Source organism: Sinohyriopsis cumingii, chromosome 2, assembly GCF_028554795.1.
Source record: "Sinohyriopsis cumingii isolate HCF-2022 chromosome 2, ASM2855479v2, whole genome shotgun sequence".
Lineage (NCBI taxonomy): Eukaryota > Metazoa > Mollusca > Bivalvia > Unionida > Unionidae > Sinohyriopsis > Sinohyriopsis cumingii.
In genome coordinates this window covers 71,650,516-71,676,340 of record NC_142962.1, presented here as the reverse complement: position 1 = coordinate 71,676,340, position 25,825 = coordinate 71,650,516, and the positions used below count along the sequence as shown (strand labels likewise).

The following is a 25,825-nucleotide window of genomic DNA, read 5'->3' as shown; positions in this document are numbered from 1 at the left end:
ATGTAGCATGTTGTCCCACCCAGTCACATCCTGACACCAGGTCGACCAGTCCTAACACTATCATCTTAATGCTGAGTGCCAAGTGAGGCAGCTGTTAATACCATTTTTATAAGTCTTTGGTATGACTCGGTGGGAGATCAAGCCCACAACCTCCCGCATCTGGATTCACATAGGCTTTAAGATCCCAGGACTGATCTGTTGTTTATTCAGCAATTAGATGCAAGAAATGTATTTAATAACAATGAGCTCTCTTGTATTCTCTTTGCTCAATGGAACAGTGAATATCATTTGTAATTTACTGAATAATTTTTTTCAGTGAAACTGGACACAGTAATTGCTTTCAGATTAATATTTGGCATCAAGCAGTGCCTAAAAGGGTTCACACAGATTTGAAAAGTCCTTGAATTTTCATCACAATTTATTTTAGTCGGACCAAAAAGTCCTTGATTAGTCCTTGAAAATCTTTATCAATCCTTGAAAATTACTTGACTTTCAAGAAATCGAAAGCTGCTCTGGAGATGAGTGAAAATAGGAGAAAAACAGCAAACAAACTGTAGACAAAACATTTATCAATGTTTTCATTTCTTGTGTTTACTTTTGCGTTCTTAATTATTTACTTCCTTTTGCTAAACTTCTGGTTTAATACAAATATTAATTGACTGGTACTAGACTGGCACACATCCAATAAAATCTACTCAAATGGATCAAATGTGTGATTACTTTTTTATTTTAAAATAGATGGTCAAAGAAACACTGATGTCTGTCAAAACTTCTAGTATTATTTATGAGCATTCCTGATTATTATTATAGGGCATTACAGTACAGGGTGAGCCTTGCTTTGATATGGGACCTATTACGTCATGCAGCCATGATAAATCAACTGTAAAGGAATTTAGTTCATTAAAAGTCGGTCAAGTATGGCTCCAAGGAAATGTGTTTAACAGGGTATGGTGTATCGGTATCCATGGGTTAGAGAGGTTGAAGGACAGGTATAAAGCAATGTTCTTGCTGCTGTCAGAAATACATAGATGTTGGCAAAATGGGGGAAGCGTCTACTTAAATTTCACAGCAAAAGTGAGAAGCACAATAGAAACTTATCAATACCTATGCTTAATTTACATTATTTTGGTGTAAAGAGTGATTAAATGACTGCCCCACCAATTATAGCCACACACCCTGTAGTGGAAGCTTATTCCACAATAATCTTGGCAAATAACATGTCATCTTTTGTTCTAAGAACAATGTTTTTAAATTCGAAATTTTTTGTGGACTTTACAAATAACAACACATCATATAAAATGAGTGAAAACGTTCGGGAAACAAATCATGTAATGTTTCCAGGCAGTAGCATAGCTACCAAGTTCAGTTGTGGAGAAATAAGGACTGCTTATGTGTTTTTGGTGTAGCAGAACATTAGAAGGTTATTTATATCAGATATCAAGGGTCCAGTGTTGTGCTTTTTGATGAATCATTAAATAAGAAACTCCATGACAAACAGATGGACAGATTCCTGAGATACTAGGACACCACCACCAAGTTGTCACTAAATACCTGGAATCCGTTTTCAAGTATTAAAATTATTTTGAAAATGGAAAAATTAGTTTATAATGAAACGCTTTTTTAAATTATATAACTGAACTAGATTTAAGAGCCCTGCAGCACATTTCAGGTTATATGAGATAGATAAGATAGGATACAGCAGAATTCATGATTTCCCTAGTTTAACATGTACAGTGTGACCTTGCTATACAATGCTCCTTTATAACACAAATTTGGATATAACATGGTTGTGGCATGGCTCCCAAAATTTCATATACATGTTCGAAAAAAACGTAAAAAGTTTTTTTAATCATTTTTGGGAAGAGATCGCACATGAATAATAGAAGACAATCTTGGCATGCAACTTGAAATTTATTATGTATTTTTCTTGTACATGATCTAGTTCTTCCTTCTTAAAAGTACAAAAAATAATGTGTAAAAGGTTATTCAGGATCATGTAGGGCTTCGCCAATGTCGCAAATTGTGAGAGAAAAAATCCTTATTGGTGGCAAAATAAATATACCATCTGTTTTTTTTTATTGACGACATTGTTGGCTGTTTAAACATGTATATACAGCCATTGGTTTGGAGTGGTGAAATTCAGAGGCCCCATGAAAGGAAGCTGCACACTTGATATAAAATGCACTTAAATTTATCTCAACAAATTCTTTGTCCATACTGACAAACCATCTTAACTGGGCATTGTTATATCATAATCTGCTTATGGTGACATTCAGCATGAGTACTGTATGTTGTGAGATATCTGCTTTATTGTTGTTGACATTTCTGGTAGCAAAGATCAACTGAATGAGGTATTATGTTAGAATCTATCTTTCATTGAATTTTCAGCCGCTCGCTAGTAATTAATATATTTACAAAGACTATCATTAGTATGTGGATGGTAAGTAAAATTCCTCTTCTGTTCACTCAGAACTAAATCCTTCAGAATGCTCACATTTTCTGTAGTGATCCCTGTCATCAGATCACAACAACTGCATCTCTATTGCCTGTTGACCCTTTATTAAATTTCTGATTCATGCATGGAAGGCAGCATCAATCTGCTGCCACAAATGTAAAAAAACAACAAAAAACAAGATCTTACTAGTTGGTCTATTCAAAAAGCAGGGAGGAACAGTAACTACAATTGACCAAACATGGCCAATTCCTTTTTTAAAAATGTAACCAGATAAAAAAAGTTTGCTAAAATTTAAAAAAACAAACAGATTACCACTGAAGTACCAACTGTTATGAAAACATACTAATCATATGGAAAACAAATCAGTCTCGACCAAAACTCCGGTGGCCTAGTGGTTAGAGTGTCTGCCCTGGATGCGGGAGATCATGGGTTCAAACCCTGACTGAGTCATACCAAAGATTTCTGAAAATGGTACTTACAGCTGCATCGCTAGGCACTCATCATTAAGATGTTAGTGTCAGGACTGGTTGGCCTTGTGTCAGGATAATGTGACTGGGTAGGACATCATGCTACATGTCTGCAGCATGATACCCCAGTGCTAAACATCACTTTAAACTGCCACACTGCAGACATCAAAGCGATATGACTGAAAAATTGTTCAAGCTATGTTAAAAATCTAAATCACATACACAATCAGTCTCAAATATGCAATACAATTATTTGATGATGCCGTCACAATAAGAAATGGGCATTTGTTTGGTTCTCCAAACCTGTCCTTGAGCAGAAACTTCAATAACGCACGCACCCGTCATCAAAGAAAGCCAACTACAGACTTCAATAAAAACAAAGAACCTATCTTCAAAGGAAATCAGTACCAAACTTAAACAAAAGCAATGTAATCTAATGGATTGTTTCATTTTCAAACATAACTGGAACACGTTTATTGTGCTGTGAAAGTTTCCTTTTTGCAGGAAATAAAGTTTATGCTTACGAGCGCTACCAACAGCAGCTTCAAACTTTACAGACTTGGGATGTACTGAAAAGTAAATGTGCTTCATTATTTGTTCCGTGACTGTGCTATTTTTTCCCACTGAATTCAGACCTTTATGACCTGTGACAAAATTACTGAATATTTTAGAAGTGTGTGTGTGCATATTTTTGATTGAATTACCTGTATTGTGGATTCAATGTTGTATGTGATAAAATTTGTGGGTGAGTACACTTTGTTGATATTCTATTCATGCTGTACATTAGACGTGTATATATAAACAGTATACACGTATCAACCAATGCATGGTTCTCTGAATAAAGTAAAATATTTATATATGCCTTCTGATTTCACTACAGGTGTGTTTTTCATTTAATATGCAACAATTTAAGATGGTAAATGTACCTATGAAGCGCATATTTTTGCGCCCGCATTTATTACCTATCTCCCCCATGCAAACTTATTTTTTGGTACATGCATCATTTTCTTCAGCTAACTGACCTGGTTGCTTTAAACAAAGTTTGGTCTATAATACAGTCGGATTCTATGGCTCCCAACTACCATGTTATATCGGTGTCTTACTATGTAGGAATATAAATGAGTATTTATAATATAAATGATGCTAACTCAACCTGACAGTGCAAATCTACAAGACCTATTTTTACAGGTAGTTTTTAAAAATTGTTTAATGTCATACCACAGCAGAGGACAAGATGCAGCATTTCAAGTCTGAGATTACAGACCACTTACACATTCCTGACATAATCCAAATAAGTATGGATGGGCCATCAGTAAAATGAAGTTCCATGAAACAATGCATAAGCAAATTGAACAAGACTGGCCATTCTATGATAAAGATAGGGTCATGCGCACTACATACATTTCACAATTCATTCAAAGCCAGTACTGTTGCAACCGAATGAGGAATATTGTCAGTACTCGGCAGTTTGTGTACTACCTGTGAATTCCCAAGCTAGAAGAGAATACTAAAACAAAGTCACAGGATCTTCTATAATGCCACTAAAATCTGTAAACCATTGTTGGTTGGAGACTGTGCCTGCAGCACACAGGACTTTTGTAATCTGGGCTACTGTGGAGGAATATGTCAAGAGACTAGCATCAAAGGAGTTGCCAGTGCCTCAATACAGCATTATAAGAGAAGCAACAAGTTGATATTTGCCAGGCTGGAGTACTTTTGCTCAACTGCATCAATATTGAAGCTATTTTTGGCTTATTTTCAGACTGACAAGCCTATGGTTGGAATCACAAGATGTCTCATGAGGAAATTCATCAAACCTGATGTGTTGGAGGAAGCAACATCAGCTGAAAAGTTGCTTAGAGTAGACACTATGGATAAGAATAACCATGTCACACATCTAAAAATTGACACTGGATTGCAGGCTGAAGAAATACTCAAGGGTGTCACTCTCTGAGAAAGGGCAATAGTAGAATTCAGAATGAAATGTAAAGTCTTCCTGTTACACATTGAAAAAGGTATCTCTGAAATATCCAATCTCATAGTCCATGGTTAGAAACATAACTGAGGCTAGAAACAGATTCAAACAACTGGCAAAATTACTACTTGCCATAAACAAGGTAAAGGGAATTGAATGTAATGTCATCCAACAGTATGATGAGTTTCTTGATAATATCGCAGTGCATGTCACTTTTCAAGTTTTGATCCCTACAATGACAGATTTGATCAATTTTTCATCAAACACATGTCATCCCCAAGTAAGGAAAACTGCCTGAAGTAATTAAGATCCTGTTAGAATATTCCAACACTATCATTGCAGGCTCTAATTTATCACAGCAAACAGGTTTTCCCCATTAATTCTGAACATGCGCCATCTAGAGGTTGTTTACGATGTAAAGCTGCAGCCAGTAATGATGCAAATCTGTCATAGCACAATTCCTCTAAAATGTTAACATTTATGGTAAGTGCACACTGAAAAGCAATCAACATTACTTTTTTGTGAAGTGTATGCAATTCCATTGATCATCATATATAAAACTCCTGTTGAACTTACTATACCTGCATTGGCTTTGACAACGAAATATACTCAATAGTGCAATTCCATTGATCATCATATACAAAACTCCTGTTGAACTTACTATACCTGCATTGGCTTTGACGACGAAATATACTCAATAGTGTATCATCTGCAGTGTGATGCTTATATGTCATATACAGATGGTAACGTACATGTCCTTACAAGGCTATGCTTGCAGTTTTATTCCATGGTGGCAATATGGACCAAAATTGACAAAACGTTGCTTATGATCATACTTATTGTACATAAATAGTAAAACAATAACAATTAAAGTTTCTTTAAATAGGTAATATTTAAATAATAACAGATTATTTTATATATTTATATTTTTGTATTAAAAATTCATATAAAGTTTTAAAATATTTGTTTTTAATTTGTAATGTTGTTATTCATAGATTTTAACTTCAGTTACATTTGTGTTTGATTAAATCATTGGATCCTTTTGCTTTGGAAATATTCAGCCAGTGCAAGCGTAAACATTCCTTCTTATAGGTTTGTTGCATATATGTTTATTATAATATGTGCATGTTACCATTCGTAAATACCGTGTTATTATAGAGTTTTTCCCACACTACATTAATCTGGGTCAGCCACCATATGCTGTTTTATTTATATTTACTCACTTCGATTGACAGTTTTTAATTACTTTTACTCACTTCAACTGACAGATTTTAGCAAACGGTTTTAATACATACTGATAACAACATTAAGTATCACAATAATACAGTGTTCCAGGTTACTGCCTCATGGTCAAGACACAAATGAGCATGGCTTCTCAGTTAACAATGAAACAATGTAAAATTTACAGGCAAAAATGTAGTAGTATAGAGAATAATCGGTGACCATGCCAAAAAGATTAACAGAAGTTAAGAATGTACCAATAACAGATCATCTGCTGGTTTGTCCTGCTTTAGCCATTAACAAATATGAAGCCTCTTTAGAAAAAGACTGGAACAAAAAAGGAAAAGACAGTCCTTTCTGGAAGAGACAGAGGAGATAAAACAAAAACGGGATACTGGATTAGGAAGGAGGTAGACAGTCTATGCTTCAAAACCAAGATTTTAGGCAAACTTGACATTCTAGCTCTAACAGGCTAATGTATGCATAAGAGCAAACAAAAAGAATGCCTTGTATGAAGGTCTCTGCAAGAAACTTGATGTAAAATTAGAAGACCCGAAGAAGTGTCAATGTTATATAAGACTTGTAAATGTGTTTTAACCCTATAAATTATCTACATGTAATTTTCTTGAACTTTAATGCCATCACAAATGTCAGATCTCTCTAAATTTCATTGGAATGCACAAGTTTGTAGGAGAATTAATTCTAATAAATGAATATAATACATGCTTTTGGAAAGAAAGAAGGACACAAACTGTAATTCTATGTTGTTACTATTCTGATAGTCATTACATTATACAGAACAGAGCTTTCAATTTCATGAAACTTCACACTTGGAATTATTTCAAAATTAATTTGTACTGTTCCTTGTTTTCATACAAATATATATTTTTCTCAGTACTACAAATGCCATTTGTAATAAAACCAATGAGTCATGCTTTACAATCAAAATCCAGCACAAGGTTGGGGGGCAATTGCTTTGATTCATGGTTGGTTCATAGTCTATCTCAAGAAAGCTATGTAAATTGGTTCTTCACAAATAATAATGAATTTACAGTATCACATGCTTCAGATAAACTTTGCAATCCAGACATACACATATTGGCAATTTAATTATCCATAGTCCAACAATGTGAGACATTCACCCTGACATTTATGTTGTTTGGGTCAATGTCTTACTTCCAAAATAAACAGTGTTGTGGATCATGTTCCCTGGTCATATGACATCTTTACACTTTTCCACAGATTAAAGTCTAACTGCTTTAGTTGGACACTGCTTACTATTATGTTTTTATCCTGATAGAATCAAATTCCGATACAAGTGGATGCACTTTCAAGTTCTGTTGACATACATTTCAGTTGGTTTAAATGTGATGGTAGCCAAGGAATGCTGAAGTCGGCTAAAGTTGGAGTACATTTCTTTAATGAAAAGAAGAAAACCGTCCTAATGTCAATGAAAGCTGTTCGATTTTAATCTGAATAAGTCAATAAAGGCTGCCAAGTGTTTGAGGTATTTCTAAAACTATGGCCTTCTGTTCCAGTCAGACAACTTAGCAAAACCTTAGACAACACATTATTTTGGAATAAGAATAAATATCATGGTCTATGTCTTATATTGTGATTAACTTATCCAATGATAGGCACATGTAGGCATCCCTTGAAACTAATGTAACACAAAATGTAACACAAAATTTCACACATTTTCAATGAAATATAATAATTGTTCAATAGCCCAAATTATGAGAAAAGTTGATTCCAAGAGTTCTACCCATCAAAAATAAAACAAAACTGAAAATATGAAAATTATAAAATTTACATTTTTGTTCTAGGATTTTTTTCCTTCTACTCACAAACCCGAGTTTGAAATAAAAGTTCTTATTACGTTACTGTTAGAAATATGAACACCAAACATTTGGAACAGAAACTTTATTGACCATTCTAAATCAATTATTTTTACAATCTAGTATGAATTTGAAAATTCGGCATGAGAATTTTCAGAAAATTAAAAATTCCTCCTAATTAAATTAAATTAAAAGTATTCTATTATTTTAACAAAAATTAGTATATGTATGCTGCAGCAGAAGAGAGCATTAGTTTTGGTCATAATTTCTACTAAAGTTAATAGCAAATATCCAAACAAACAAAATCTGGAAGAGAAGATAGTATTGTTTATAATACATAACCCTGACAACTAATTCTGGAATTCCAGATCCAGTTATGGGTCATCCTCCACAGCTTCTTCATCTGCATATCTTGGTATATTATCAGATGTAGCACATGTGAAAACATTTATGAGCATGTGTTTGGGGATTTCTGATCCTCGGACTTGAAGAGTGTAGCAAGCATTTTCAACCTTCTGCAAACTCTGCTTCAATACTGTTGTCTTTCGAACAACATCTCGAGACATGCTGCCCATGGTCACAAATGCTGCATGCATACATCTCATAAAATCGCAAACCTTGTATGGTGTTTGAAAATCCCCTTTCCCCACACTGTTTAAGGTCAGTCTCATAAGCTCTCCCGTTAAGTCTGCCACACCTAAAATATACTCTATAGGGGGGATAACAACATTTATATGGCCATCAACAGATGTTTGTGTCTTCTGTTGTGTTTCATCTGAGTTAGAGTCATCTGCTGCTGTGAATGTCAATCTCTTCCGTACATCCTCAAGTTTTATTAAGCCGCAGTTCTTCAGAAAATTATAAAAGGTCAGGGCTTCTATATATTCCTGTAAGCCTGCAAAGAAGTCAGACAATTATATTCTCTGCAAGGCTATGGTAAATATAAAAATATTCACCTTCAAATAACCACTTGTATGCATAATGGTTTAAATGAAAAGATACATTTAAAAAACTTTATTGTTTTCTACTTTCTCATCAAAAAAATCTGGATTGCAAATATGACATAAATCAACCCTTTTATACTGTACACCAACACACAGGGTGATGTAAAATTAAGGCCATTGTCACGCCCAAAACTTAAATCAGCCCAAGATCTAACCAGTCAAACTATGCCTTTCAGCCTTGATTTAACGGGCAAAAAGTCCACACAGCCATATTCCTTATTTCATTAAAATAGATACACTTTCTTAATCAATCCATTTTTTAATGTCAGGATATTTGCTTTGATAAACAGTGGATAGTTTTTAATGTGAAGATTCATTTTCACTCTGTGTTTCATCAAGGATGCAATTACTAGATGCAGTGTATCCCCATGTCCCCCTAATCTGCAGGACACCAACAATATTAAAAAAGGGAAAAAAATTATTTGCATTAGCACTGAAGGTTTAAAAAAAAAAAGGGATTCCCAAGGGGTGCACAGGGGTCAAGATTGGGGGACATGGGACCAAATACTGTGGAAAATATGTTATCACATGCAACAGGTGCAAAACTGTCTTGGCAGACTTGATTTCAGACATATTTTTGACCTTGATTTAATAATGAGAATAAGTCTAGTGTGTCTACATCAATAAAACACATAAATTTAATGAATTAATCCATTTTCTTTATTGCTATGATAAGGTGAAGTAATCCTTGACTTCAGACATTGATCTTCAATGTTGATCTTCAAAAGAAAGATGAATAGGTAAATTAATGCTGGAGTAGTATTGAAATATTTTGAAGTGAGATTATTAAGCTTAAATTTATGAGATTCTACAAGTTGTTTTGGCTGAAATGAGGATTTTATAACAAGTGTATACTGATGTCCTAGTACTGCATTATCCTGTCCAATACTGCAGTATTTCTAAATATGCAATTTTAAAACAAAACTATTTCACAGCTTTACTTTTTTTTAAACAACAAAGGCATTTTTTTAAAGAATGACAGAATTAATTAATATATGCCCATAATTCAAATAAAACAACAGCAAATTACTCTTCATTGAATGTCATAATCAAATGATCACGAACATTTGTTGATTAAAATCAAGCAATGGCAAGTTAAAAATATTTTAATATACCTAGATTCTAATCTTTGCCTATCATGAGCTCGATGGATTACCTTACCAAAAGTGGAATATGGCATAATAATTTAATCAATTTTTAACCAATCCAAAAGTATGATCACCTAACATCTGTCAATCAGAGTATTATTTCAGACCCTTTAGTAGTCCGACAAATAAACCCATCAAATCTGTGTTGATACTGATGGATGATATGTTGGTCTAATGTCAACTGTTCATTAAAATGTGCAATTTTGCTGCAAGCAAATCTCTCCAGAACACACCTGAGTACAGTTTAAACACTTAATGGCATTTGGTAATAGCCATATCTGGCATGAAATTCAAAATGGGCACAGGAGAGATGGTTGTGTAATTCAACATGGATTTACAAGTCGCCAAACATAGAATTTGATCTGGAAATATTATGTACATATCACCAAAAGAACCCTTCCATGGAAGCACAACAGCTGAAAGAAATACATGATAGTGTATAATCTGTACACCAATGTGTACAGACAGGATTTTCTGCATATTTTTTCATGTTTTAATGAACTGACAATATCATCTCCTAAACCACCAGTCAATATCATTATAGGTGTGGGCCTGATTTATTGGCCTAACCACAACATAGCATTGTCCCATATGTTGCTGACCTACATAATTGCATTTTAAAGTTAAATCTTAAATAACATAATACCTAGTCTTTACTTTCTATGAATTGTATATTTTTCTGAATAATCTAATAAACTGGTACTTCCCAGACATATTGATGTCCACCATTATTTCCATGTTACTGGCTCACTTAAATGTTTCAAAATAATTTTAAGATGAAGTATTGTAAAAGAGGCAGCTAAAATCTCCAGATCACTGATTCTGATCTTAAAACACAAATTGCTATTTACATACTATTGTTAAAGCTTCAAAACACAAGTTTGTATGTTTTATCATCAAGGGATAACATGCAGAAATCGGGCAGTGATACTGCTGCTAACAAGAAAGGGTTAATGGGGTCCATCAGCTACCAAAACACATGCCTGTTAATGTGCAAGAGTTTGTCGGCGTAACTGATATCAAAACTAGGCCTTGCTACTGATGGCTTGATGAATACATTCTGCTACAACACTACACTAGAACTAACCGAGCTGAGGTGGGCGGCATATCAAAAGTATGGTCATCTAAAAAAAATTACAAGGCAAAGTCATTTTCGCTTTCCTAACAGAAGAAGGTGAAGTTAACATGTTTTAGGTGACTTAGTCGCCCACTTTGCCTGGTAGCGTGACCTCTGATCTATAGAGTGCTTAATTATCTCAGTATCCTTTTTAAATATTATGTCAAGAAGCTAGTCTGGGATGAATTTTGAATTTACTGCAAGAAAAGAAGTAAAGGTACAATGACAACAACTAAATTTTCACAAGTATATAATTTCTGCATATTTAGCATACACAAAAACTAAATATCAAAAACACATCTTGGTAATAAAATAAAAAGTATCGAAAAAAGCCAACTGAACAGAATTCAAACTGAGTAGAGTTGGTTTATAATAGCACTTCCAACATATTATTGGTTTTATCATGCCAATGAAATCTGAGCTAAGCACCTTTCCCACACAATGCGGTGCATATGATGTCACAGGTGCATATCCAACCTATCACACAAAAGTGTCCAAATTTTTATAACTTCTCACCCAACAGCAAGTGAAATGTGACCTTACCGGAAGAGTATGCCCTGATGAACTGGTATATATCCTCATCCTTAAGCTCCTCAGCAATCAGTCTGAACTTGTTGGCTTCAATCTCCGACAGCTTGTCTATTGCCTGCTGCAGCAGACCTTCACGATCTTCAGACCTGCAGTAGATAAACTTGCATGTAAATTTACAAATATGTACCAGTATTTTGGCAGCAGCAATACTGTCTGTATTTTAGTTGCCTGCCTAACAGTCTATTGCTGGATAAAGAATACTCTAAGTCTACTGCCTGCTACATCAGACCCTCACTCTACTGCTGGCTATAGCCAACTTAGCTGAACCTCACTGTACTGCCAGCTATAGCAGACTCTAAGTCTACTGCCTGCTACATCAGACTCTAAGTCTACTGCCTGCTACAGCAGTCTCTACGTCTACTGCCTGCTACAGCAGACTCTAAGTCTACTGCCTGCTACAGCATACTCTAAGTCTACTGCCTGCTACAGCAGACTCTAAGACTACTGCCTGCTAAAGAAGACCCTCACTCTATTGCTAGCTACATGAGACTATGTCTACTGACAGCTCCAGCAAGTTTTCTGCCTATTGCTAGGATCTAGCAACTACTTGGCCATATTTTGAATAAGTTTCAATTTTATGTGTTCATTTCAGCATCATAATGAAATCTGGAATCGAAAATCGTTTGGTTTCTACGTGCACTGTACAGGGGTTTTGGTTTACTGAATATTTATTGAAATTAAAAGAAACATTTGGGGCCCAAAACATGTCTATGTTTCAAGAGCATTTCAGTTTAATAAAGATTCAGTCGGGCAAGGTTTCAATGTTATATAAATGGGAAAAGATTAACAAACTCTGCAATGAATGGAGGTGATTGTTGAGGAAAGCTGTACAGTAGTTATGTCTCAGTAATTATTTTAGTTTCAAGAAAGTATCAAAAGCAACATGTAAAATCTCATACCCCGTAACTCTGTGTAATAGAAATATTGTCCTTTTGCTCTCAATTGTGACATCTCTGCTTAACTTGATAATTCTTTCATATTTGTCATATCGTTCATCAAGTTCCTGTTGGTAGCCACGGAAAGCTACAATAACAGGTGAAGTTTCATCCACCTTTTCTTCAGACTTTCTCTTTCCTCGCCTGTCTCTTTTGTCTGCAAAGGTAAAAAGAATGAATCACATGTGTTACCAGTAGTTATGCAGATATGATCTCTCTCTCTCTCTCTGTACAGAACTACACATAGCTGTACTATCTCTCCATACATAATTTGATATAATATACAGATTTCTCTGTACCTAACTGCATGTAATAATGTATTGCACTACCTCTCTGCACATACCTGCATTTAAGTATAATACATATCAAACTCTCCTGAAAAGTGAAAATGTCTAACAAATCTACATGTTACTGGCAAATTGGTGACCAAAAAAATATTTGTAAACTCTAGAAATCTGCATCTAGTCTGGTTTTGTTTGGTAGTTAACACAAGGGGGTTATTTAGTGATTAAGCAAATGAAATAAAGTGCCTTGCCCAAGAACACACAACAGTACCAAACTTGAGCTGAACCAAGACAGGATTCAGACAGGCACCCTTTCATAACAAGTCCAGCATGCTAACCACTGAGCCACAAAGGCTCCTTCTGACTCAATGACTTGATTTAATCAAACTGAATTCATTCTTACAGGTGTTTCCCTTGTGGAATTGAAATTATAAGAATCTAAGACAAGGCCATTTCTTCTTTTTAGCTGCTGACTGTCTTCAGTGAGAAAGATTTATTCATAGGGAGTGGTGACAGCAAATTCTTAAAGATGGCCAATGTGACAACCATACTGGTTGTACATGACAGCAAATTCTTAAAGATGGCCAATGTGACAACCATAATGGATGTACATGACAGCAAATTCTTAAAGATGGCCAATGTGACAACCATAATGGATGTACAAGACAGCAAATTCTTAAAGATGGCCAATGTGACAACCATAATGGATGTACATGACAACAAATTCTTAAAGATGGCCAATGTGACAACCATACTGGATGTACATGACAGCAAATTCTTAAAGATGGCCAATGTGACAACCATAATGGATGTACATGACAGCAAATTCTTAAAGATGGCCAATGTGACAACCATACTGGATGTACATGACAGCAAATTCTTAAAGATGGCCAATGTGACAACCATACTGGATGTACAATTTGCTCAATTATCATAGAGGACAAAGCAGGTATCATAAGAAGTCTACTGGCGATAACCACATGCACATAAAACCATCCATTTGAGAGATGTAGAGATAACTATATCTTTAAAGATGGCTATGATAGTGGCCATATTAAGTGTTATTCTGCATCATTTTCATTTAGGAACAGACAGGCATAAGAACTCTTCTGATAAAATTTCCCATGTCAAAATTACTTTCTGTTTAAGAGGTGTAGCATTAACAAGATTTTCAAAGAAATCAAAGAAGTCTTAGGTGAAAACCACATGTTATGATTTTTGTTATGGAAGAGTAACAGAATTTTCAACATGGTTGCCATATTGGATATTAGATGCATTCCATTTCAAACTAGACATAAGAATTTTTTTTGTGAAATCATATCGTCTACATGACCAGTCAGCCAGAAGAAGTAACAACAGTAAAATTTTCCAGATACTTTTTGTAGCAGCTATATTGAAAGTCAGATTGTCACTATTTTCATTTACGACCATCAAGACTTAATAAGAAGTCTTTCATTGAAAACACCATGCCAATATGATCATTAATTCAGAAGTAGTTACAAGATTTTCAAGACTGCTACTGTGGTGATCATATTGGAAATATGAGTGGCATCATTTTCATTTCAGAAAATCTAGATATTATAAGAAGCTTACTGGTAAAAAACAACCCATGTCAATATGACATTCCATTCTGAGAAGCAGCAATAACAAGACTGCCAAGATGGCACCCATGGTATCTATATTGACATCAGTTCAGCACTATTTTCATTTAGGACAAACAAGACGTCTTAAGAAGTCTTTCAGTGATACCCCCTTGTTGACATGATCATCCATTCAGGAGGAGTAGCAAGATTTAAAATATTTAGGAGGGTCACCATGGTAACAAAGTTTTTAAGATGGTCACTATGGTAGCCATATTAGACATCAGATCAGCACCATTTTCATTCAGGCCAAGCTAGGCAAGATAAGTCTTCTGGTGAAAACCCCATGTTGATATGATCATTAATTCAGGACAAGCAGTGATAAGATTTTTTAGATGGATTCTGTAGTGGCCATATTGGACATATGAGTGGCATCTTTTCATTTCAGAACAACCATACATCATAAGAAAGCATTCTAAAAACCCATGTCAACACGACTTTCCATTCAGATAAGTTGCAATAACAAGCTTGTCAAAATGGCTGCCCTGGAGGCTATAATGATATCATATCATCACTATTTTCATTTAGGACCAACTAGACATCTCAAGAAGATTTTCAGTGAAAACCCCATGTTGATATTACCATCCATTCAGGAGGAGCACCAATAACAAGATATTTAAGATGGTGGTCATATTGAGGTCAGAATGGTGCCATTTCCATCTAGAACCATCTAGACCAGTGATTCCCAAAGTGGGCGGTAACGTCCCCCTGGGGGTGTTGGGATTATATAAAGGGGCGGTATGAGGCAAGAGGGCGACAGGGGGGCGTTACGAGGCAAAGGGGCGGTAGGGGCAAAAAGAGAAAAATGTGAACCTGGTGGTGGAAATACCTCATTTCGTCTTTGCTCTCACAGTCATACAGCTTCTATGCTCGCCCTTTTGATCATTTTAATTTTATTTTTTATGTCTGACATGCTTTTTATGCTCGCTGTTATAAACCAGCGCTATCATTAATTAACTGCGCTGTTTTTTAATCACCCTTATTGACCTGTCCTACCCCTGTAATGGAATCTTCCACGCTAGATCATTGTCCTGGTGTAGTACTTCCTGTGATGCAGGGCTGCAGAGTGTAGAGTGTAGACTGGCTCAATACCAGACAAGCACGTTGTAATATTTTTACAGTCGTTATATTTTATCATCAATTTTCGATTGGCCATGGCGACAAATGAAAAAGCAAAGAAGAAATGTAGACAATACAATGAAACTTATCTGAAATATGGATTTATACCATCACCAGACTGATTGATCATTTGAAGAAAGTACATCCTGACAAGGTAGACAAAAACTTAACTTTCTTTGAATCACTTCGCGATAAATTTCAAAGCAGGCCAACGCTGTCAAGCATGTTTTGTAATACTTCACAACAAAACACTGATTGTTTGCGTGCATCATACAACATTTCACTGTTGATTGCTAAGGCTGGCAAGCCACACACAATTGGCGAAGAACTCATTCTACCAGCGATTTGTGAAGTTCTGAATACTGTTCTGCATAAGTCTCCACACGATGTTATTAAGACGATTCCTCTAAGCAACAATTCAGTACGAAGACGCATAGATGAAATGGCTGACAATGTGGAAGATATGTTATGCAGCATACTAAGGTCAACCGAGTTTTCATTGCAACTGGATGAATCAACTATGCCAGGGAATGAATCTCTGCTTCTAGCTTATGTGCGCTTTATTAAAGATGAAAGTTTGGCTCATGAATTGTTATTTGCAAGGGAGCTGGAAGCAGACACTAAAGGGGAGTCAATATATCAAGTTGTTGATAAATTCTTCACAGAAAAGGGAATTCTACTGACAAATATACTTAGTTGTGCAACTGACGAAGCACCATCGATGACTGGTCGCCACCATGGGTTTCTTGCTTTCCTGAAAAAAAAGGTGCAAAATTTATTTTCTATTCATTGTGTCATTCATCGCCAGCATATGGTTGCAAAAAACTTTAGTGATCGCCTGCACAAGTCATTACAAACTGTGATTACTGCAATGAATAAAATTAAAGGTCACGCTCTCAAAGATTGACTATTCCACAAGCTCTGTGTTGAAAATGATGAAGATTTTAAATGTTTGTTATTTCATACTGAAGTTCGTTGGTTCTCCAAAGGCAACTGCCTGAGGCGCTTTTACGACCTTTTTGAGACTGTTGTGGAGTTTTTTCAAGACCGGGAACCCTGTCTCAATGTGGAACTCAAACAAATTAAGCACGATGTTGCTTATTTAACAGAAATATTTTCAAAGTTCAATGAGATTAATCTGCAGTTGCAAGGAAATGAGGTGACTCTTATTAAAGCCAAGTCTGTTATCTCTACGTTTATGTCAAAGTTACTTCTATTCCAGCGCAATATGGGCCTTCGTGACCAATATCAATTTCCAACCCTGTCTGAGCTGAAAGATAAAGGAGAAATACAAGATTATGATCTGCGTGTATATTGCGATCATTTGGATATGCTGAATAAAGATATGTCTGAGCGATATCAGGATCTTCTATCATTGGAAATTCCAGATTGGGTGATAAATCCATTCTCAGATATTGAGCAAGTTGGAGTAATGGAGGAAGAAGTTATTGAGCTACAAAATGACATTGAGCTCAAATCAAACTTTAAGTGTAAGAAATCGTACCAAGAGTTTTGGTTACAGAAGGACATTTCTACCCGCTTTCCAGCATTGTGGTCTGTGGTTAAGAAGCTTCTTGTTGCATTTCCATCATCGTATCTGGCAGAACATAGCTTTAGTGTGGTCGCCCACCTTCTATCCAAGCAAAGAAATCAACTCCAAATTGTTAACTCTGGTGATTTGCGACTCGGGTTAAGTGACTTTAAACCAGACATTGGGGCAATAATCTCACGTCATCAAGCCCATCTGTCACATTAAAGGAGACTAGAAATCAAAATTTTCCTTTTACGTATGTAATTCTCTACAGATTTTAATTCGACTGCAATGTTTATAAATTAAATATCGTAAGCGGGTAGTGATTATATTGCGTGGAAGATACCACGATTCCGTAAATTGCCGAGTTTTTCCGAGTTTTGATAAGACGACAGATCACGTGGTACCGTGACGCTATACTAGCCAGTCCTCGAATACAAACATAAACATTGGCGAGGCAGACAGGAGACCACATTTGGGTTGCACATTCAAAGTTGAATCTGCAATCTGATATAATAGTTTATGTACTGTACTGGTAAGTGCTAAAAGAAATTTGTTAGGCACAGGCCCCGGGCTGGTGACTTAAATAAATTAAAGTCCTGAATGAAATTCCACAAGCCCGGACAGTTCATACCTGTCAACTCTCAAGCCGGGAGAAAAACCTCCCGACTTTGGGGGTATTTCCTCTTCTACCTCCCGATCTCGAAATATCTCTCAATTTTGCGCAGCGAAGTCCCGATTATTACATTATGTCTGTCAATTTTCATTTGTCAGAAGAAAAAAACCCAACCCCAAACCATTTTTAAATATAACGTATGCAATCCACAGTCTAAACTGCCACACTGCAGACATCGTAGCAATATGACTGAAAAATTGTTAAAGCTACGTTAAAAATTCAAATCACATGCACACACGTCTAAACCGGCACTGGACGATATAATTAATATCACACAACAGTTTTTTTTTTCTTTCTTTATTTCTTCTTCAGTAAATAGAACGTGAAGATTAAACATTATTCAAGTAAATTTCAGAATTTTTAAACAACTACAACAGTACTATAGTATTAAAAAAAATTAAAAGAATAAAGTTGTCACCAATTAGCTTAAATGAATGATCACTTTGAAATTTTTCTCTGCAAACAAAATCGCATCTCCATTTTTGCCAAAGAAACTCGGCCAGTTAACACCTGACATTCCTCTACCATATATGAAAAGTTTAATTATCATGATTAAATTACAAGGAATAAAACAAAATATACCATGCAGTATATGTGGCCCTAAAGAACTAATTCTGAATAAATATTTTATTCAGCAAACAGTGTTACATGCATTAAGACTTAAACCTAAGGAAATAAGGTGGGGCATAAAACGTGTGAAAAACAGTTGCCACAAGTACGGTAACTTGTGACTGCAGATTTGAACTGTTAAAATTAAGTCCATGACATCGTAAGTAACAACAAAATAGGCATCGTTTATTTGGTAATCAGTTGCTGGTGCTTACGCATACTCACACTGTCGAACATGGTTTCTTTGAAGTAAGTATGAAGGGCAGTCCTTTTCACAAGATCAATCCAAGGATAAAGATTATGTTCATTAGTCACACCGGCTTTATCGTTTGCGTACTTAAATCAAAACTTTAGCTATTTTGCAATTTAGCCAGAACTGACCAGAATATGCAAAAGGGGCTTGTCATGGGGGAATAATAAGGCGTATCTCAGGGAGAAAAGGCACGTCAAATGGGCGGTCGCACATTGGGGCAAGGGGGGGGGTCAATACCCCCCCCCCGTTCTATTAGACAGTTAATGTGAAACTTTGACCTCTTTTTTTTTTAATCGCTGCTTTTTAAACTGCCCAAGGAATAGTTTTATATCAGTCCCAATTATTACAGATTACCGTTTATGCATACTACATGTATACAATGCATTTTTTTAAATTTTTTAATTTTTATAAGATTACTGAAAATCGTGTTTTCTCGAAACACGACAGGTTTAGAATCTTATTTTTAGAAAAGTTTCCATTTGATTAAAATCAAATCTAAATTTCACCTAGGACAGTGGTGATTTGATTTAGATTGTGCTGTGTTAAGGCATGTATGTCAACATCTTGAAAATACATTTACTCATTTCACCAGCGCAATCAAAGTTTCCTCAGGCAAACAATTTTTGTTTCGACAAGCCTGACGTGCACCTCACTTTGAATACAGGATGGGCCGGAACTAAAACCAGAAGGGGCCCAGGGTGTCGGGCTATCAGATTTGTTTTTAGCACTGCTGTTATTAGATAAAAGATGTGTGGATTGATTGTTGCATTTTGTGGTCACTTACTCGTCTTTCTGCCTGTTTTCGTAACTCACACATTTAACACTTTTCCCAGGATTTAAAATGTCCAAAGGTATGTCTGGAACAGCGCCAACTTTTAGTCTAGGCCTAGCATTTGCGTATCTTTGAGTTGCTATTTTTTCATGATCCCTCTCGTAACATTCCTTTAGAAATGTAACGAGCACATAGTGCTGTAAGGTGTTGCTTTGTTTTCAACTCGTTTGTAATAATGTACCCATTCTTTCATTATGCCTTTATCTTTTGGAAAAGATTTTTTTTTTATGTCAACAGGCTTTTCTTAATGTTCTATTACACCCGTAAGCAACGCAAAACGGTATTGTCTTTTACTCTGGCAACTCCCACATGGGCTGCTGGAGTCGCTACTATGACGTCACGTCCCGAAAGTAACCGAATAGGCGCGGAAATTTTGCATACGAGGTCACGGAAATTCAGCTCCTAGAAGATAGGCCAGTATTTAAATATTGGCATTACGGTCGCAGATGATACTTCAGAATAAGGTTTTCTGCTATAGTACTTTTATTATTATTCTATATTTCCATTGGTTTCTGGTCTCCTTTAAGCAACTACTGAGCTGTTAGGAACTTAAGATGAAGAATCGATTAAGTACTTGGGTTCCAGGAATCTAGTATAATATATAATCTCTTGTAGCTTCTTACATTACTTTCCGACTTTCAATTAGAATTCATGATTATTAAAACAATATGTTTTTAAAATTTGATTTGGAATAATTGTGTTTTTGTATTTTACTCCTCAGAGTTTAAAAACAGTTAATCATTCATTTTTCCGGTATATTAGTTATTTCATTCCTTACTTGTCCTCATAACCACTATGTGACTATACTAATAGGCCTATGTGATTAAATTAAAATGAAATGTTACTTCATATAATATAGGAACAGATGTAGATGGGGGCATTGGGGGTCCGTTTCTTGAGCCAAAGGGGCGTTGGCTCTAAAAAGTTTGGGAACCACTGACCTAGACATCATAAGAAGTCTTTTGGTGAGGGCAAAATGTTCATATGTCCAGCCATCTAGGAGAAATTGCAGTAAGATTTTCCAGATGGCAATTGTGGCAACCACACTGGAAACCAGATTGGCACCATTTTCATTTAGGACCAATTAGCCATCATAAAACGTCTTTCAGTGATGTGCTTATACGGTCATTTGTTCAACATGAGTAGTGATAACAAGTGTTTAAATCTGGATGTCTAAGTGGCATGTAGAACTAAAGTTTTTAGCGGAAATCATTCTGACCACATTTTAGACAAAGCCGTATATATAATGCCAATCCACTATTTAAAAATTGCTGCTGTCACTATAAAATCATTACTGAAACACAACACATTCTTCTTTTTAAAAAATACTTCAGAGTTATTTCCTGGAATTTTTTGGGACCAAATACACTTTGAACTCATCCATACAAACTTCAATCACACAGAACTACTAAACAAAAACTGAGCAATTGATATCACAAGCAGAATTTGACCAAACTCTACACAAAGCAATTGATACAGCAAGTAGAATTTGACCAAACTCTACACAAAGCATCACTGTAAGGCCTGTTCAATCAAAACAATGCTGATTTACTATTATAAAAGTGTTGTCATTTTGAAAACAGAAAACAAATATAAACACATTCTTCTCTAATAGTAGACATTCTCCTGGATAGAAGTTTTACTGTATACAATTTTATCATCAGTCAAAAAGAACTATAACAACATTAACAAAATCAACTGATATAGGAAGACATCAAATTAATTTGTTGATATACATGTTCTTCACATCTCTATCCTGGAGTCATCAATCCTGATGTACTTAGCACTAACTCTTGTACCTTTTCTGAAATACACTCCATTCACTAATACCACTTATTTCATTCAAAACATCAGCTGTTTTAGTAAACCATACAAATCAAATGTCAACGTTTCTCTCAAACTATTCTTGGGATGCTTACAAGCAATGTCAGAAAATTCGTGTAATACATCACTTGTTCTGACACACCATGTATCTATTTCTACGAACTGCATTAATGTACATATTGTTGGTGACAAAATCATATGGCACTGCAACAACAAGTGCAAAAACAAAACATAACTTATTTGAAAAATCACAAAGAGAAACTTAAATTAGCATTCCCAAAGTTTTTCTTAATAATTTTGATTCTGAGGAAACTTTCTTATAAGCTTAAAGAATCAAACCTGTGAAAACAAATGGGATGGTTTTATAAAATTAATTTACAATGTGATCTGCTGAATATCAATCACATGAGTGTACTATTCTGCAACTTTTAAGTTACTAGCCTTCCTTATAACTCACTTCTCTAGAAACATATAATCTTGGACAAAAAGACACGTGAAATTACACGAGAAAGGCTTTATTTTCACTTGCTTATCATTCTTGTCACTGAAGAAAATGAAATTGGTCATGACAAGTTAAATATTCTAATTAAGTTCATTAATAAAGGATATGGGAAAAAACAAATTGTTAAAATTACTAATTTTCAGACTAATAGATGACTAATACTTTAAAATAAATAGGGTAGAGATGCTGATTTAACTATAGAAAATGTGAATGTAAATTTTTGTTTTTCTAATAAATATGTTCATATTATAATAACAATGAACCACCTTTGAATATTAAGAGATGTATACCCTCAAGAACGGTGAGTTTATAATACTCAATCAAAACGAGACAGGACCATACCTTTTGTTCAATTACCCATGATATTGCCTTTTACGGTTATCCTAGAAGGCTTGCACCAGTTATCACGCGATTGGGAGAGTATATTTTTAGCTAGCAGTGGGAAACACGAATATGTAATGCAATGTGACTTCAACTAACAAAAATGCTGCACAGAATTTAGAACAATTAAAATCATGTGGTAACTGGCTCTTTGATCAGCTGGTGCAGACCTGCCAAATAATGAAAAAGCACACAAAAATATTAAATTCAAGCTCATGTCCTACAATGTTCAACACTGAACCTGACCATTCTGACGATGGTGCTATACCCCCCATCCCACCTGCAATAGAACTATCACGGATAATGTCTTACATTATAGGACTAATTCAATCCCCTGCATTAATCCAGGACTACTCAGCCTACTGCAGAATCTGCCCACTAACATTCTCAGCCCATAATGAGATCGGATAACCCATACCAGCCCACTGCATACTCAGCCTAACAGTCCTCGATTTATATAATGTGTATGTAATGTCCTCTTTCAATGGTTATTTCATATTTTTTAAGTAATCTACATATATTTCTTTATGTTCATTGAATCTGTGTATGATTTTTAGTATCCATTTTAGGTACAAGTCAAACAGATCATGCAGATATTCAGTACCAACTATTTACATAATTTGATTATATACACCTTTCAATGACAATTATTCATTTTATTTTGAGCATCATACATCCATATTCCTTGGAAAATCATTATATGCATACCCTGAGAAATACATACAGCAAAATCAATGTTTAAATATGTAGACATTTTTGGATGAGACCAACCTATACATGTCATCCAGAACAAACTAAATTGAATGTTGTGTGCTTTGATGTAACAAGAGTTGCACATGTTTTAAAGAAAAAAATCCAACTACATGTACTCTAATATTTATAAGGACAGACCCTACATTTTCCTTATTGAACCATTTTAATATCTGGTAACCATATTAAAAGTCCAGAGCAATCAATGATTGTTGCCTCAAAGTTTGTTTTTTGATGATATTTAAGGTGCAGAGCAATCAGTGACCAGGACAGAATTAACTTTGGTAAAGATTTATTAGTATGAAATTTAAAACAGCAATTAATATCTGATTTAATCTGAGTAAATGCGCACACATGACCATGTTGACATACATTTTAAGGATTCCTCAAAGCCATATGACAGAATAAACAATAACAAGCATGGACCAAATATGCTGAAATCATAAGATGTTAATTAAATTTATTGGCGTTGTGATTAGTTCTTCTTTATTAATCAGACCGCTCCAATGGCCTAAGTAGTTAGAGCAGATGTGGGCCACAGGTTCAAGCCTTGGCCAAGTTATACCAACGACTTATAAAAATGTAGTCCTACAGCATAAGACACATCACCCGATATTTTTGTTCAGGTGGTGGTGGAGGATGATGGGTCATACTGCCTAAATAACAGCACTGTGTAGCATGTTTTGATGTCGACTAACAGTATAACGCAAGTCAAATTTTCAGAAATAACACACACAACTGGCAACCAATACCGACACTTTCCTACAAAGTTATGTTTTTGTCAGACTTTACTTACCCTGATGTCTTTTCTCTAATAAATTCAAATTCTCGCAAAAGTAATGGACCTGTTTTCAAGTTTCGTTGGCCTACATTTCAGTTGGCTGGAAAGCGACGAAAGCCGGGAATGACGAAATTGGATTAAGTTGAAATATTATTCTTTGCCTATTATTACTGTAAAGCAACATTTTGTTTTGTTCAAGAAACATATCCGCCACATCAACCTACTTAAACATACTTCGGTGTATCTCGACTACCATCGCGTTGCAACAAATTCAAATGTATGTCAATGGAACATGAAAATGCATCAGTTTGCTAGTGTCATATTTTCATTCAGCCAGGATAAAGACAGCACAGTAAGTATATTAATTACACATAAATTAGTGGAAGAGTGTCGATATATGCTACCAAATGTCTGAGATATTCCTGAAACTTTGACTACTCTTTCCGAAGCACGTTATTTGGATAGTAAGACATAGCACTTAAACAAAAACAACATGTGCTATGTCTTACATTGTTGGACTAATAAAAATGGTGCTAGCAGACCGACAATGTTTCATGGTAGGGCAGCCCGGCTCACATTTGTATGGACTAAATTTGTTATAAGCCGACTTGGCTTTGGATCGATTCCAGAATGGGTCGAGTAAGTTACAGGCCGAGATCTTCAATCACCCCTGCATATAATGGCGTGTGCTAGTCCTACATGTAAGACCTGACGCTGATATTCACCTAAACAAAATCAACATGTGCTGTCTTACATGTAGGACTATGCGCGTGCATGCTATCGCCAACGCAAGTATTAAATCTTCTTAGAACAAAAATGAAAAAATAAAATAACATTAATTTCATTTGTTCGGGCACTTGATCAATTCTTGTCTGTATTAATCGCAATAATGTTACTTTACGGGCAACTCTATTTCGTTCAAATTTCACCTCACCAAAGTGATGTTTACGCTTTTCGTCAGCCATTGTTACTTCTGTTTTGATGAGTATTGATTCTCCACCTTTTAGTGAACCATGCTCCCCGAGTGTGTTAGGCGGATTTTGTCAATTCAGCCATTTTCCATCACATGCTAGAACAAATAAGCGCGAAGTTTGTTCGACTGGTATCAGAAAGAGGATATGCCGAACGAGGATTTTGGTGTGTTATTATAATGTCCCTAGTTCCAAGGGTTGTTATCGCCGGGGACAGATGTGGGACATAAGCATCCACTTCCCTTGTAAATCCCCAATGGCTTGCGTCTGATAGAGCCTCTGACAACCAAATCCAGCTCCAGGCCTTCACGAGTGGCTTAACTACTAAGCCCGTCGGAACCTATTTAACCTGACTGCAGAAGGGATGACAGGCGAGTTTCTGGCGCCTCAAAACCAGACGCTTCGAGCAGATGGGGCTCGTTAACCTTGGGTGGTTGCCCATCTAGGAAAATGTAAACTCTGACTTCAAACCTTCGCTGCCTTGCGGCTCTACCCTCTCATGGGAAAGGTTAAGGAAGTAAATCCCAACAGAAAATCCGGAGAGGGAGTCCGTAAGGCGACTTGGAATCGCTTTCACTGTCATCTCGGCAACTCCTGCGACGTTGCTGGTGCCATGACGTATCGGCTTGTCCTTTTCCTTGGATCCATCAGCTGCGTGGAGAGGGGGGATCAGCTGCACGGGCAATATCTGATTCTCCATATCACTCTGTTCAGACTTGCTCCATGGATAGGACACTCCAGCGTCGCCTCACAGAGTCGACAAAACACGGGAAGTAACAGTTTACCGGTTACAAGTCATCGCTCGATTGGCGTAGTCAGACGCCACGGGTTGTGTCTGACGGTGGGAGAGACCAACAGGTCTCACTCGACAGCTACCGCCCAGGAACTCTCTGCTAGGGAGGATAGAACCCTGCCAGCAAA

General features: G+C 35.9%; 1 protein-coding gene across 3 annotated transcripts; it reads right to left on the bottom strand.

Moving 5' to 3' along the window:
• Positions 1-2,635: 2,635 nt before the first annotated feature.
• Positions 2,636-25,166, bottom strand: LOC149805144 (translin-associated protein X-like). Of its 3 annotated transcripts, none has more exons than XM_089947813.1 (4): positions 24,868-25,166; positions 12,716-12,908; positions 11,769-11,902; positions 2,636-8,851 (listed from the first exon to the last, which is right to left on the bottom strand). In XM_089947813.1, the coding sequence occupies exons 1-4, from the start codon at positions 24,896-24,898 to the stop codon at positions 8,331-8,333; spliced, it is 879 nt and encodes a 292-aa protein (XP_089803939.1). In that variant the 5' UTR covers positions 24,899-25,166; the 3' UTR covers positions 2,636-8,330. The 3 variants fall into 3 exon arrangements, with proteins under 3 accessions (XP_089803939.1, XP_089803929.1, XP_089803934.1); XM_089947803.1 differs by having other exon boundaries at positions 24,835-24,920; XM_089947808.1 differs by lacking the exon at positions 24,868-25,166 and adding an exon at positions 16,479-16,548.
• Positions 25,167-25,825: the final 659 nt, after the last annotated feature.

Excerpts from the sequence above, each read along its gene's own strand:
- LOC149805144 (XM_089947803.1), bottom strand. The coding sequence starts at position 24,898 with ATGGCTGACGAAAAGCGTAAACATCACTTTGGTGAGGTGAAATTTGAA. Across the intron at positions 11,903-12,715 it reads CTATTACACAGAGTTACGGG|GTCTGAAGATCGTGAAGGTC; the intron begins GTATGAGATTTT and ends TATCTACTGCAG. Across the intron at positions 8,852-11,768 it reads CATCAGGGCATACTCTTCCG|GCTTACAGGAATATATAGAA; the intron begins GTAAGGTCACAT and ends ACTTCTTTGCAG.